Source organism: Heptranchias perlo, chromosome 3, assembly GCF_035084215.1.
Source record: "Heptranchias perlo isolate sHepPer1 chromosome 3, sHepPer1.hap1, whole genome shotgun sequence".
In the NCBI taxonomy this organism is placed as follows: Eukaryota; Metazoa; Chordata; class Chondrichthyes; order Hexanchiformes; family Hexanchidae; genus Heptranchias; species Heptranchias perlo.
The window spans coordinates 83,580,976-83,595,387 of record NC_090327.1 but is presented as its reverse complement, the minus strand read 5'-3'; the positions used below and the strand labels follow the sequence as shown (position 1 = coordinate 83,595,387).

The window sequence follows — 14,412 nt, the reverse complement described above, 5'->3', positions numbered from 1 at the left end:
CCTCTCTAAACCAACATTTTGTCAAGTAAAATAATAATTCTTCAAATGTATTGCATTTCACAAGAAATGCTAGGAGTGCTGGCTCATGGAATCACCCATAATGTCCTTACAACTTTGGTACTGGGTTCAAATCCAGGCTGGGATATAAATGCCTGGCATGATTGGAAAGTTGCTGAAAACTCCACATATCTGACTAACTATATGACAGATTTTTTTGACTTTTTCAAATTATGAGTTGGCAAAACTATTTTGCTTTCACCCGCTATCCTGGTTGCCAGTAATGTTTTGCATTTGTGTAATTTTAGTATACTTGTGGAACATCTTGCTTATGCTTGACATGAGCTTCCTATATATCTAGGATGCAGAGATACTTTATGTTATGTTTAAATTCGCTTTCTCTCTCTGCCTGCAGATCCCATGTTTGTGCAGTAGTGCGCCATGTCTGGTGTGCTCGTGTTGTCCAACTGGGAGAACTTCCATAGTTACACGATTAGTGTACGCAACCATTTTATTGGTTGGTACATCTGTTGCTGGTATTATGCTTGTACCTGGAGTAGAAGATCAATTGAGAAAGGTATGATACAGGATTACGCTTGTTATAATAAATTAGTTGTCTGAAGTGATCCAATATGAAGGGAATTGTCTCCAGCTGTAATGTTTAAAGGAGCACGGACTTTATGAAAATGTTTGCAAATTGTTCACAAACACAATGGGTCCAATTCTGCACTCCATGCAGTTAGCAATACTTGCAGGGAGCCCATTTTGGGAAATCATAGGAGTACAGACCCTGATTTGCCATCTTTTGATGTGCCATCTCTGTGCCCGAGATTTCCCGCAATGTGCTTCCTGTGAGTGCTATTCTCTGCTAAAATACGACAGCATGGAATCAGCCCAATATAATGGCATAGAAGGTAATTTTCTGATTTCATGCAGCTGGTGAGGGTGCCTCCCCTGGTGAAATGGTCAGAAAATTGCCTCTAAAAATAAGTGTCAGGTCAAAAATTATCCCAAAAATGCACCAAGATTTGTGATCACATCACTTTTGAGTGATATCATGATGAAAATGATGCACAAATCTTCTAGCTTGTCTCCCTCCTCAAACAAAAAAGATTTCCCAAATATGTTTTTGTGAAGGTAATAGAGCAAATTTCCCCTTATTGTGCTTGGTGTAAAGGATCCACTGGCCATGGCATATAGAAAATCGGGCAAGCTTGATCCCTATCCTATTTTCCTCTGTACACTGTGCCCAGGTCATACTTTATGTCCAAGCGCAGTAAGAAGAAAATCTGCCCTCATCAACTTAAATACTAAGCAGAAATCAGGATTAAGGCTGTAGAATCACTAATATAGGGAGGCTTAAGCTATTTGTGCTAGTTATAATTGACAATTTCATCTACCAGCAGTTTCATCCACTTCCTCATGAACAACTGGGGCACTGCAATATTAGAGAGTGGGGTTATCTGTATTCCCTTGAACAATTCCACCAGCTATGTTTAGGATTCCACTCCATTAAATGTGCACCTCTTTTGCGACCAGCAGCAGTGCATCATGCAAATTTCAGCTGTGGCTCAATGGTAGCACTGTCTCCTCTGAGTCAAAAGGTGGTGGTTCAATTCCCACTCCAGGGACTTGAGCGTATGATCAAGGCTGACATCTCAGTGCAATATTGAGGGATTGCTGCACTGTTGAAGGTTGAAGGTCTTTCGGATGAGACATTAAAACTGGGCCCTGTCTGCCTGACTTCAAGAAGGGGAAGTTCCTGCCTTGACAAACTCCTCAATTTCTTTGAAGAAGTAAAAACCTAAGTGGATTGTGCAAAACCCTATGATGTGGTGTACTTGAAAAAGGTCTATACAAAAGAATGTTCATCAAGTTCAAAGCTCTGGAGATCCAGAGTAAATCTTAAGAGTAGATAATCAAATGGCTGATTTGAAGGAAGCAACAGCCACTTGTTAGAGCAGTTATGTTGGGATGGAGGAAGCACTAAGTGGGGTGCTCCAGGAGTTCATTGTTGGGAAGATTACTGTTTCTAATTTATATCAATGACTGTGATTCAGAAATGCAAATGTGTCACATTTGCTGATGATACCAAACTATGAGGGGCAGTGGAATTAAAGGAGGCAGTTCAGAACTTACATAACAAGTTGGACAAACTGGGGCAGCAAGTTCACGGCACTTCCAGTACACTCATAGAATCATACAGCACAAAAGGAGGCCATTTGGCCCATTGTGCCTGTGCCGGTTCTTTGAAAGAGCTATCTAATTAGTCCCACTCGCCTGCTCTTTCCCCATAGTCTCCTGCTGTAATTTCAAGAGAAGTGCAGCAATGGGTTACAAATTAGGTAAGGACCTAGATATGCTAGGTCACTGCTTTCCCTGACAGTTTCCATGGGGCCTTATTTGGGATGGAGCCTCCACCCACCCTAAAGAAGGTGATAGGAATTTGAGTCTGCCATTAATACATTCAGTGACCTAAATTGCTACCATAAAAGGTCTGTGTACCATTGGCTCCTATATCTACTTGTATAGTAGAGGAACCCGGGAATATAACAATGAATATCCCTTACCATCTGGACCAGATTTCTGTTTCTTTCCCACATGTACTTCTTCAACCTCTCTAAAGGTGGACTGAATTAAACTAGATGAGGTGAAGTTTGGTTAAATCATTAAGATGCTTTATTCCACAGTAAGGCAATCATTGTGATCAGATTCACTTAGTTCAATTGATTCAACTTAGCTTCATATAAAGATATAAAAAAATGAATATGCAAACATTATCTCACTTGGTGGGTCATCTTACTTTACTTAAATAAAATAGCTCCACTGCATTCTGTCCTACAATCTCTCCATGCAGACTTTTGCTGCCTTGTTGCCTGTGCAGTATCTTTGTCCAAAAAACAGACGGGCTTTTTAAGTGTATAACTCTCTGCATTATTCAAAAGCCTTCCAATGCATTGGGTGCAAAACGTTTGTCGTTTACGGAGGCAAGCTACCGAATTGCTTATTGTTTGGACTCTGTGGAAAACAACTTCTGATTAGCATATTAACCATCTTTCATCTGACTTTGGATTCAGCCCAGCAACAGGACTGTCCTGAGAATTTAACCCCTTTAAGGCATGTCTAGATCCTTTCTGTGGAAAAGTGGAAAAATGTAACACAAGATGGAGCGTGGCTGAGGAGAGGACTCCCAGCCTGGGAGTTTTCTCATCCCCAGTCTGGCAAAAGAGTGGCGGGATAGTACATCAAGTAAGACCAGACATACCAGCCCACCATCCGACAGATGTGGGGCTTGCCCGTGGAGTTCAGGCCTAGATTATGGTCTGGACCCCTGAGAAGATTTTTTTCCCCTTATAAATTCAGCCGAGGAGGCAATCTGGGCATTTGTCTGAAAGAGTACCCTGCTACTATCCCTGGAACAGGCATACAGCCACATGTTGGGCACTCGCCGCAACATGTGTCTCTAGTGCCAGGGCCCCTGTCTATGTTTATCAAATTAGGTGACCGCCCCATACCCAGCAAATTTTGGGATTAGTACCAGAGGTCACAGGAAGGTGCATCCTGGCATTTCTGCCAGGATAGATAGCCAGTGGATTTTCAGGCCCATATGGATATGGGCAGTAAAGGACAATGAAATTTAATGCATACAAGTGTAAAGTACTGCACATAAAATAAATGTGTGACACATGTACTCCAGACATTCTGAGGATATGATGCATGCTATTTCTTTCTGTAGCCACATATTAACATATATATTTCTAAAATTTCTTTCTTAATTACAAATGGTGGTTCTTGTAAAACAAATAGCAACTCTAAGAATTTGCCTTTTAGATTCCAGGATTCTGTGAATTTGGATATAATGCACAGTTCCCCGAGGTTGACCCTGTGATCTGCAGAGTGTTGGTTGGTTACAAATCTGTGTATCGGATCTGCTTTGGAATGGCCACTTTCTTTCTGCTGTTGGCTCTGCTTATGATTAATGTGCGAAATAGCAAAGATCCCAGGGCCCTAGTACACAATGGGTAAGTTTTTTTTTGTAAATTGTTTTTGAAAGAAATTCTGTGGCAGAAACAAGTTTTTAATCATTGTATTGGTCTTTTTTAAAAAAATAATTTTAATTTTAAGAACCGAGTTTACAAAATCGTGCTCTTGACAGAGACCATTGCCTGCTAGTAGCACATACTGGAAATTGCAATTTCTTGATAGCCTCATCCACCATGCGCCCTTATCTCCCAGGAGTGGGAATTGGTAAAAATCGGCTTGTTCTGCATTTTATTAAAGCTTGCTTTCTTCAAAACAACATATTATATATCAGACTTTAAATGATTGTATTTCAAAACTGTTTTATTATCTATCAGTAGTTATTCATCCTTTACTCTTAAGGATACTGAGCACCTCATAATATTAAAAGCAAATTCATTTTATATAAAATTAAAATACATGTAAATTGCAACTAACTTCCTTTAAAATAACACAATGGTTTCTTTGACTGACTAATTTTTTAGAATGAAATTAAATTATAAAGCATAGGTAAAATCTTTCAGGATTGCATAAGAAGGGATACAGTAGATATTATAGAGAAATTTAAGACTTATGGTACTATTAACATTCTCTTTTCAAAGCTTCTGGTTATTCAAGTTTGGAGCACTTGTAGCAATAATGGTCGGTGCATTTTATATCCCTGAAGGACACTTCAGCCGAGGTAAGTGAGAAATAGGCAGAGTTGCCCACTTTGATTGGACTTAAAAGGACTTTGCATTCAGTATTTGTGAAATCAAAACATGTAAAGCTTAAGTTACTGGAACTAATACAATGTGTCAACAATTCTCTGGGCAAATTGCAAATCAATAAGTAACTCTATAATATAGGTAGTGATGGCATTTCCAAGAAATATATATTTTTTGTGGAGGTGATATCATAATGGAAAACAGACCACACTTTAACAAAAGCATTTTGTAGTGATGTCAATTCAAATAGTGCTTAACTTTTATCATTTTAATTACTTATGTGTGGCAGAAATAAAAAATATGATGAGGAGCTATGCTATTCAATCTATAATCACTTACATTTGTGCCATAACTCTCAACTTTGCTTTTGGGTAAACAAATCATGGGATATAAATTGTATTCCACAGCTCCTCATTATGTATCTATTAATTTCTGGGTTTTCAATTTGCCACAAAGTCATATGTAACCACCATACTATAACGTTTTAAAACAAAGTTATTGATAAACATCTGTGCCCCAAAATTCCTCATCGGTTTTGATGATCGTCCACTGCAGGATACCGACAGAATCCCCAGGAAAATGGCAGAATTGTATGGTCTCTGCCGTTTCTGGGAGTTTGCTAGTTGCCTTTTAAAAGGTAGAACCTCCATTCACCTCATACAAGTGATAGTCAGTGGGTGGAGTCAGGGAGGGATTCCCTATGCTGGGAGTTCTTGCTCCTTAGGTTGGACAGGGACCTACCATATCAGTAGAGGTTGGTACGCTAAGTGAAGTGATATATACTGGTCTCCACAAGGGTGGAAGTGGGACACACATTGTCTGGACCTCCAAAGAGGTGAGATTTAAAAAAAAATTCTTGTAGATCAGTACTCTTGCACAGGGAGCTGAGGGAAAACAAAGGCTGGAATAGGGGGCTCTAGGCAACCCCCAGGATGGGCAGGCACTGGAGTTTCCAGCATTCATGGGCAGATGGATGTTGGAGATGTGCCAGAAGTGGCCCCTGCACCTGCCTTCTCCTTGTAAATGGAGTGCCCTCACACTGACCCTGCAAATTCCATAACCGCTGGGATTGTGAACTGTGGAATCTTGGGGCCCTAGTACAGAACTACAGTACCAGCGTATAAGGACATAAGGATCCTGAAAATCGGCAAGGTTGACGCGTTCTGGTGTGAGTACTGAGTGCACCACCTGAGATCTCCGCCACTCACACTGCTGCAGTGTGTGGGATCAAGGGGTGGTCCCATTTTACATGCCAGTGGCAGACACCCGTGTAAAATGGTTGTATCTATTTGCTGGAAAGTCCAGTACAGTTTGCCAGACCAAGGAGACCAAAGGAGGGGGCCACATTTTAATTATTTTTTTAAAAATTGTTTTTTATTTGGGATTATTGCCTGGAACCCCATGTAGACCCCCCCATCTATTTGGTGGGCTGGTATCTCGCCAATGAAATGTCAGGTCTCTTTCAGGGGTGGGAAATTGGAAAGTCCCAAGGAGCCCCGGCATTGCCCTGTCTTGCGTTGGTGGCCTTGTTTGGGGCAGGCGGACATATTCTCTTCACATTCACCTTCACATCACTTTATTTCATTATCCAGATCGGAATTAGTATTTGTCCTTGCTTATGGACATGCAACACATTTATTAAGTCGATGGTAGCCATGATGTGGAGATGCCGGTGATGGACTGGGGTTAACAATTGTAAACAATTTTACAACACCAAGTTATAGTCCAATGATTTTATTTTTAATCCCACAAGCTTTCGGGGACTTTCCCCTTCCTCAGGCGGTGTGGAATGAGAGGTGATCTCATTGAGAGGTTGTTTCCCTTGGCTAGAACTAGAGGGCATAGTCGCAGGATAAGGAGTCAGCCATTTAAGACTGAGATGAGGAGGCATTTTTTCACTCCGAGGATTGTGAATCTTTGGAATTCTCTACCCCAGAGAGCTGTGGATGCTGAGTCATTGAGTATATTCAAGGCTGAGATAGATACATTTTTGAACTGTAGGGAATCTAGGGACATGGGGATCGGGCAGGAAAGTGGAGTTCGGGTTGAAGATCAGCCATGATCTTATTGAATGGCGGAGCAGGCTCAAGGGGCTGTATGGCCTGCTCCTGCTCCTGTTTCTTATGTTCTTAGTCGTCATGCGTTGCATCCTGCACAACATAGTTCAGCAGAGAGGGTTACGGGTGGAGGAGGTCGAATGTACTCATGCAGCATCCTCATCTGGCGGCACTATTGAAGAGGAGGATGAGGATGATGAGGAGGAGGAAAATGAAGATGGGAAACCCATCGCCAGAGCAGTGGCGCACATAGCTGCCCGTGATGCCAGGGATTCCCTAATTTCTAACAGGTTCTCATGATGAGATGTGCAAATTGAAGACTTTGAAATACTCAGGCCGCCTGGAACAACCACCACCACCAGCAAACTTCCCCTCCGTTCGCACAAACCAGTCATTCAACCACGTTTACACCCATTGCACACGCACCAATGGGTGGCATAATGTCTTGTGTTGGGATTCCGTATGCCGGTACGGTGATTCCTTTCAATCAATCTAATCTGACACCATATTGGTTAGAGAATTGAGGTTTTTATTGTTCACAGACAGCATTTGATCATTTTATATAACAATCATTCAGCAGAATCTAACTGTCTTAAACAAGCATGATATTACCCGTTTGGCGACTGGACAGCCAGCGCAGATGACCCGTTCCTAGTTGTTCCTCGGAGAGTTACACGGGGTTAGGCCTGAAGCCAGCATGAATCCCCTGAATATGTCTAACTTTCCTCCTTTTCTGACTGTGGGGCTTCTGGCTAAAAGCCAGTCTTTATATACCCTATTTCTGCCTGAGGAATGTGCAGATTTTCACGTACTGTTTGCAGGTGGTGGGCTAGATAATAGTATCAGTTCCTCTCTTATCTGGGCAAGAGTGGTCAAAATATTCCTGGAATCGGTGCAAAGGTCATCCTGCAGCAGGTACCATTTTCGCAGAAGCAGAACGCATGTTCTCCAAAATTGACATTCCTGTTCCGAATACCCCGTTGTCACACCTACCCATCCCACAGCGTTCGACTGTAATTATCTTGTCCTGAAGATACTGTCCTCTGGTCTAGTTTCTACCCCAGTTATGTTATCTATCACTGTCTACCTCTCGTTCCCATTTTATCTCTTGTGGGCATTTATTAGAGTACTGTAAATTGGACGTTATTCACTTATGGCACATTTTACAGTTTCTAAGTCTCTATCATTATACCTCCCCAATAATAAATGTAATTAATATCACATTGTCCATTTCACTTCATCTGTGGAGAAAGCATGAAGAATTACTTCTTCTGCCCCTAGTTTCTTTGGCGACTTGGAGTAGAACACCCTACACAATCTTGATCTGATGTTTCAACTGTCTGTGGTCTTGGACGCTCTGTACTTTGCTACCGACTAACTTCCTCCATTGGACGGCTGTAGTCTCACAGGGTCAAAGTCGTCCCAAATGTGGAACTAACTTTGTGTAAGGCAACATGATTTTAAAACTTTTTTGCAGTACTGACTGAAAAGAAGGCGGAACCAGCTTCATCACAGCAGCTCCATACTCAGGCAGATTTCAACTCAATTTAAAGAAACTTTTCCGAATTGAAAGGAAAACAATCGAATTTAGATTTATAATCTCAGACGTAAAATAGGACATAGTCCCGTAACTCTATAATAATTCTCCAAACTCTTTTGATTTCTTCAATGTTTAACAGTGGTCCTATGCTTAGAAAACACAACGATTGAAATGCTTATATTAAACGACCGGGACTACAATGGCTGAACGCTGCTTCAGTTTTGTGGGGGGGGGAGAAAAAGGAAATGGATGCACGCTGCAGAGTGCAATACACTTAAAGGCACAGTACACTAAAACTAAGGAAAAATCCAGTAGCTTGTAACAGTGGGAGAGACGGAATCTCCCCTTTTCACCTTTCTCCCCCTGTTTTAAGTCATCTATCCTTTACCTCTCATCTTCATTTTCAGTCTCTGTTTCGAACTTAACTCAATTTTGTACCGATTTAAAATTTCATGTTGGAAAGGCCATTTATCAGGCTTGTATTGGCTCTCCTGTTTAAAAGTTTTCTCCTTCTCCTCTGTTGCTGATAGGATGGGATATAGTGAATGGAAAGGAGTTACTGGAGAACCAGCCGGGAGTTCTAGTCTCTTCCTCGGTTCACTTTCCAGAACCTCTACGACTGCCTCTCTCGCTTCTGGTCTTTTACTCTGTAACACGCCTTGGGTTTGCTTAAATGATTCTTTGGCTTCTGCGACTTCCATTTCGCCATCCTCATCTAAGCCTTTACAATCTACTTTATTCTCATCGTTGGCTCCTTATTTCATTGTGTCGTCTGGGGAACGATAGTGAAGGACAAATCACTCAAGTTCTTTTGTCAGGCTCCTGGCTGGCTCACCACTGTTGGGATTCCTTTCAATTAATTCGATCTGACACCATATTGGTTAGAGAATTGAGGTTTTTATTGTTCAGACAGCATTTCATCATTTTATATAACAATCATTGAGCAGTATCTAACGGTCTTAAACAAGCATGATATTACCCGTTTGGTGACTGGACAGCTGGCGCGGATGACCCGTTCCTAGTTGTTCCTTGGGGGGGTTACACAGAGTTAGGCCTGAAGCCAGCATGAATCCCCTGAATATATCCAACTCTCCTCCTTCTCCGACTGTGGGGCTTCTGGCTAAAAGCCAGTCTTTATATACCCTATTCCTGAGGAATGTGCAGTTTTGCGCGTACTGTTTGCAGGTGGCGTGCTAGATAATAGTATCAGTTCCTCTCTCTTATCTGGGCAAGAGTGGTCAAAATATTCCTGGAATCGGTGCAAAGGTCATCCTGCAGCCAGTACCATTTTTGCAGAAGCAGAACGCAGGTTCTCCGAAATAGCTGACTCAGGCAATTTGTTGAGGGTCTGCAGCTTCCCTGTTATCTGACCACATTGTTCGGTTAGAAGGATAAGTGGTTTTCTATGCTGCTGCTTCATTATACATTGCCCACTGCCTGGTTCTGCTACTTAATCTTAGTCTTTAATCCGTTTACAACTGATTTCATATTTAATAGATTCTTAGCTTATTTGATAGATTCTTACACTTGGCACTTATGATGAAGAACATGAAAAGGAGAATTTATAAAAAGGACTCAATAATGGGCAAGATGTGGTAGTGGCGGTGAGCATTATTACATTTAATGTGACAAAAAAAAATTAATAACATGACATTTTGTCAGACACCCTAATGGGTGAGAGTTTCACTCATGCTTCCCTTTGGTGGCCCTATACAATGTGTTTGTCCTGATCCTCACCCTAAGATTGTGGTAATGTACTCCCCGAGTGGGAGGAGCAACTGTTGAATAGGTTGCTGCTGCCCCATTAAGCTGGACCTAGAACCGTTGGATGCAGGGTCATGTGAAATCCCTGCAACAGGTGGACCACATCCAATGATACAGTGCCTGTCACTCACTGGCACTTCCTTCTTCCCTTGAGAGACATGGTTGGAGTGGGAACTTGTGGCACTTCCTTAAGAGGAGCCTGCCCTTTGGGCCGCCTTTTGCCACGACCTCATTGCTGGGTCTCCCAGTTTGATGCCCCGTAAATCTGCATGAGAGCAGTTTGTAGAGTTTCTCCGATGCGGATGAAGCTTGACGTCACTGCTCTTTCCAATTGGTTACCCAATGTGTGAAATCCAGCAGTGATAGCCCCTTGTAACTAAGTGCCCAAGGTCTCAATAGCACCAATTACAATATTTGTGTGAGAACTCTGCTCTCGGCTGGTTCTCTCGCTGCTTTGGATCTCCTTTACAGAGGACTGTGAAAATGTAACTCATTCCTTGGTCCTCTACATGTCAGTAAATCCCTCCTGCTGTACTGTGCTGTGCTAGAGGTCACTCCTGCATTTTCCCTGTCTACAGCTGCAGACAGCTCAAAGCAGACTCACAGGATGTTGCAAATGCCTTTTGCTACTGCAATTAACTCTTGTTTGAATGCAAGCCCAGTAGGAGACCAGTTCCTTTCGCATATTGTTGGCAAATGGTGTGGTTTTGCAGACTGGCCATATATTTCTTTCTCTTCTGCCACCTTTGCTTGCTCCTCCTTATTTGAGATTTGTGGTTTACCTGGCACCCCTTTCTCAAATTCACTAATTGAAGGCTCCAGGATGCCATTATCTGATGTGGAGCTTGGACCAAGTTGGAGTTCTTGATTTTACCATGATTTGAAGTGCTTGGGGGCTGAGTCGCTGGTTTTCTCATCTACATTTTACAATGTATTCCCTCCACATAAGGTGAGTGCCATTTCTTCAGATGTAGTGAGCTACCTTAGTGTTGCTGGCTCACCTCCGGTCATGGTTCCACCCTGATGGATTTTGGGCAGCTTTGGCCTGTAAGCAGAGCACATTTCTGAAGATATTAGCAAGTTGCAGAGCAGCATCCCTGTGCCCTGACTACTTCCAGCCCTGGCTCTGACTATTTCCATGAGTTTACATAGTGGTTTTCTGAACATGACTGTTTTCTGGTTGAGCTGTCAAGAGTTTTATTCATGGAACTACTTGCACCTCCTTTCCAAATCTCCATACAGCTTCTGTGGAATGAAGATGTGTTGCATAAAAGGAACAATACTCTATGCTAGCTTGGAAGGTGATCTTCCTAAGGGTGCAGCTAATGGACAGTTACACTGGTTGCATGCCTTGAAGTAATATTAATAATGTTTGCAAAGGTGCCTATATTTATCTTGGCATTTCTTTTAATTTCACTGAACTTCTTTCTTAACTTCTCCCAGGTCTGTCACACCCTGGAGGCTGCATTCACTTGCCCTGTAACCTTCTGCCAGGTCTGTCACACCCTGGAGGCTGCATTCACTTGCCCTGTAACCTTCTCCCAGGTCTGTCATACCCTGGAGGCTGCATTCACTTGCCCTGTAACCTTCTCCCAGGTCTGTCACACCCTGGAGGCTGCATTCACTTGCCCTGTAATCTTCTCCCAGGTCTGTCACACCCTGGAGGCTGCATTCACTTGCCCTGTAATCTTCTCCCAGGTCTGTCACACCCTGGAGCTGCATTCACTTGCCCTGTAACCTTCTGCCAGGTCTGTCACACCCTGGAGGCTGCATTCACTTGCCCTGTAACCTTCTCCCAGGTCTGTCACACCCTGGAGGCTGCATTCACTTGCCCTGTAACCTTCTCCCAGGTCTGTCACACCCTGGAGGCTGCATTCACTTGCCCTGTAATCTTCTCCCAGGTCTGTCACACCCTGGAGGCTGCATTCACTTGCCCTGTAATCTTCTCCCAGGTCTGTCACACCCTGGAGCTGCATTCACTTGCCCTGTAACCTTCTGCCAGGTCTGTCACACCCTGGAGGCTGCATTCACTTGCCCTGTAACTACCTCCCAGGCAGCTGGGGCCTCTGCTTGCAGAGCTGGGTGCCCTTCCACTCCAAAAAGGGCCACCCTCCTTCACTGCACCACCTGCAACAAGACCTCCAAGGTGTTTTTACTATAAGCAGGTGTCTTCCTCATGACCATCATTAAAAATGTTTGCTACACCTCCATGTTTATCCAGTGCCCCTCTGCTTCTCTTTACGTTGGAAGCAGCATCCCTTTTAACAATAGCCAGTTAGCTCATTTTCCAATTTGCAGCCAAGCAGTGGTCTTTTTGAAATTTCTTGGTGCGTCAGTATCTCAGAAGGCTATTGGGAAGTTATGCTAGCTGCTGGGCTGAAGCCCTGGAATCCACTTCAATGCGGAGCACACATTATCTGCAACAGTGAAAGAAGACCACTGCCTTTAACTTTTTTTCCACTGGATCTTTTCCAGGCAGCCTCAGGTAACCTTAGTCACATTAGTCAGGCACCAGCTCATCACTCATGTTCTGTTTAGGTGGGCCTCTCAATTCATTAGTTTCTCAATGGAATCACAAAACATATAAAGCGACCACTTCAATTTTGTAGACTAACAGGGTTCCCATAGGTGCAAGGATCAATGACAAAATACATGTGGCCTTAAAAGCCCCCTAAGAACCTCCCTTCAATTTCATTGGTGGGAAAGAATTTCATTCATTAACGTATTGCTAGGGTGTAATGCTAATCACCTTATCCTACATATTAATGCCTGTTATCCAGGAAGCTGTCATGATGCATTTATCATATGTGCCATACCAGCCTTGATGAGTCAAGACCTGCATCAAGATGGTTGAGTGATTATCGGGATATCCTGTGCAATCATGGCCTGTGAATCTAGTATAGCATCCGTGGACAGAAGGGGACAACGGATATAATGAGGCTTATCGGACCACAGTACTGTAATAGAGCAGACCATTCTGAAGTCCCATTACACATTCCTGAACAAATCTGGTAGAACCCAGAATTATTGTAGCATGCTGCATAATAGGACTATGCAGAAAGGATTAGTACTTCCTGAAGCTGGAGTGGATGAAGGTGAGGAAGAGGACAATAGCTCTCCATCTCCACATAACAAGGAGCTTGCACAGGTGAGAGGAGGTGGAACAAGAGATATGTCGGCTTGCAATCAGACAAAGGAGGCAGCAATGTATTGCCAAATGCTTTCAATAAATAAAACATGAAAAGATAAATACAAATCCTTGCCTCATGACTGTTCTCCTGCCTCAGTAGACCTGTAGTCCAGGGTGTAAAGATAAACCCAGCAACTATAGGCCAGTCAGTTTAATCTCAGTGGTGGGGAAACTTTTGGAAACGATAATCTGGGACAGAATTAATAATCACTTAGACAAGTGTGGATTGATTAATAAATCCGTGCTGGCTTTCCCTAAAGGCAAATTGTGTTTAACCAACTTGATAGAGTTTTTTGATGAGGTAACAGAGAGGGTAGATGAGGGCAATGCAGTTTATGTGGTGTACATGGATTTTCAAAAGGCGTTTGATAAAATGCCACATAGTAGGCTTGCTATTAAGATTACGGCCCATGGAATAAAGGGGGCAATAGCAACATGGATACAGAATTGGCTAAATGACAGGAAACAGAGAGTAGTGGTGAGTGGTTGTTTTTCATACTGGAGGGAGGTGTGCAGTGGTGTTCCCCAGGGGTTGGTGCTGGGACCACTGTTTTTCTTGATATGTATTAATGACTTGGACTTGGGAGTACAGGGCACAATTTCAAAATTTGCAGATGTCACAAAACTTGGAAGGGTAGCGAACAGTGAGGAGGATAGCGATAGACTTCAAGAGGATATAGACACTCTGGTGGCATGGGCAGACATGTGGCAGATGAAGAAAATGCAGAAAAATGCAAGGTGATACATTTCAGTTGGAAAAATGAGGAGAGGCAATATAAATTAGAGGGCACAATTCTAAAAGGGGTGCAGGAACAGAGAGATCTGGGGGTATATGTGCATAAATCATTGAAGGTGGCAGGGCAGGTTGAGAAAGCGGTTAAAAAAGCATACGGGGTCCTGGGCTTTATAAATAGAGGCACACAGTACAAAAGCAAGGAAGTCATGATGAACCTTTGTAAAACACTGGTTCGGCCACAACTGGAGTATTGTGTCCAGTTCTGTGCACCGCACTTTAGGAAGGATGTGAAGGCCTTAGAGAGGGTGCAGAGGAGATTTACTAGAATGATTCCAGGGATGAGAGACTTAAATTACGGGGATAGACTGGAGAAGTTAGGATTGTTCTCCTTGGAACAGAGA

The 14,412-nt window shown here is 42.9% G+C and overlaps 1 protein-coding gene across 1 annotated transcript in view; it reads left to right on the top strand.

Moving 5' to 3' along the window:
* The first annotated feature begins 492 nt into the window (after positions 1-492).
* Positions 493-14,412, top strand: part of LOC137306674 (serine incorporator 1-like) — a 78,024-nt gene continuing 64,104 nt past the window's right edge. Inside the window, exons 1-3 of the mRNA XM_067976021.1 lie at positions 493-574; positions 3,829-4,019; positions 4,620-4,699. Of these exons, the coding sequence (XP_067832122.1) occupies positions 539-574; positions 3,829-4,019; positions 4,620-4,699 (307 nt within the window). The 5' untranslated portion in view covers positions 493-538. The remainder of the gene's footprint in view (positions 575-3,828; positions 4,020-4,619; positions 4,700-14,412) is intronic.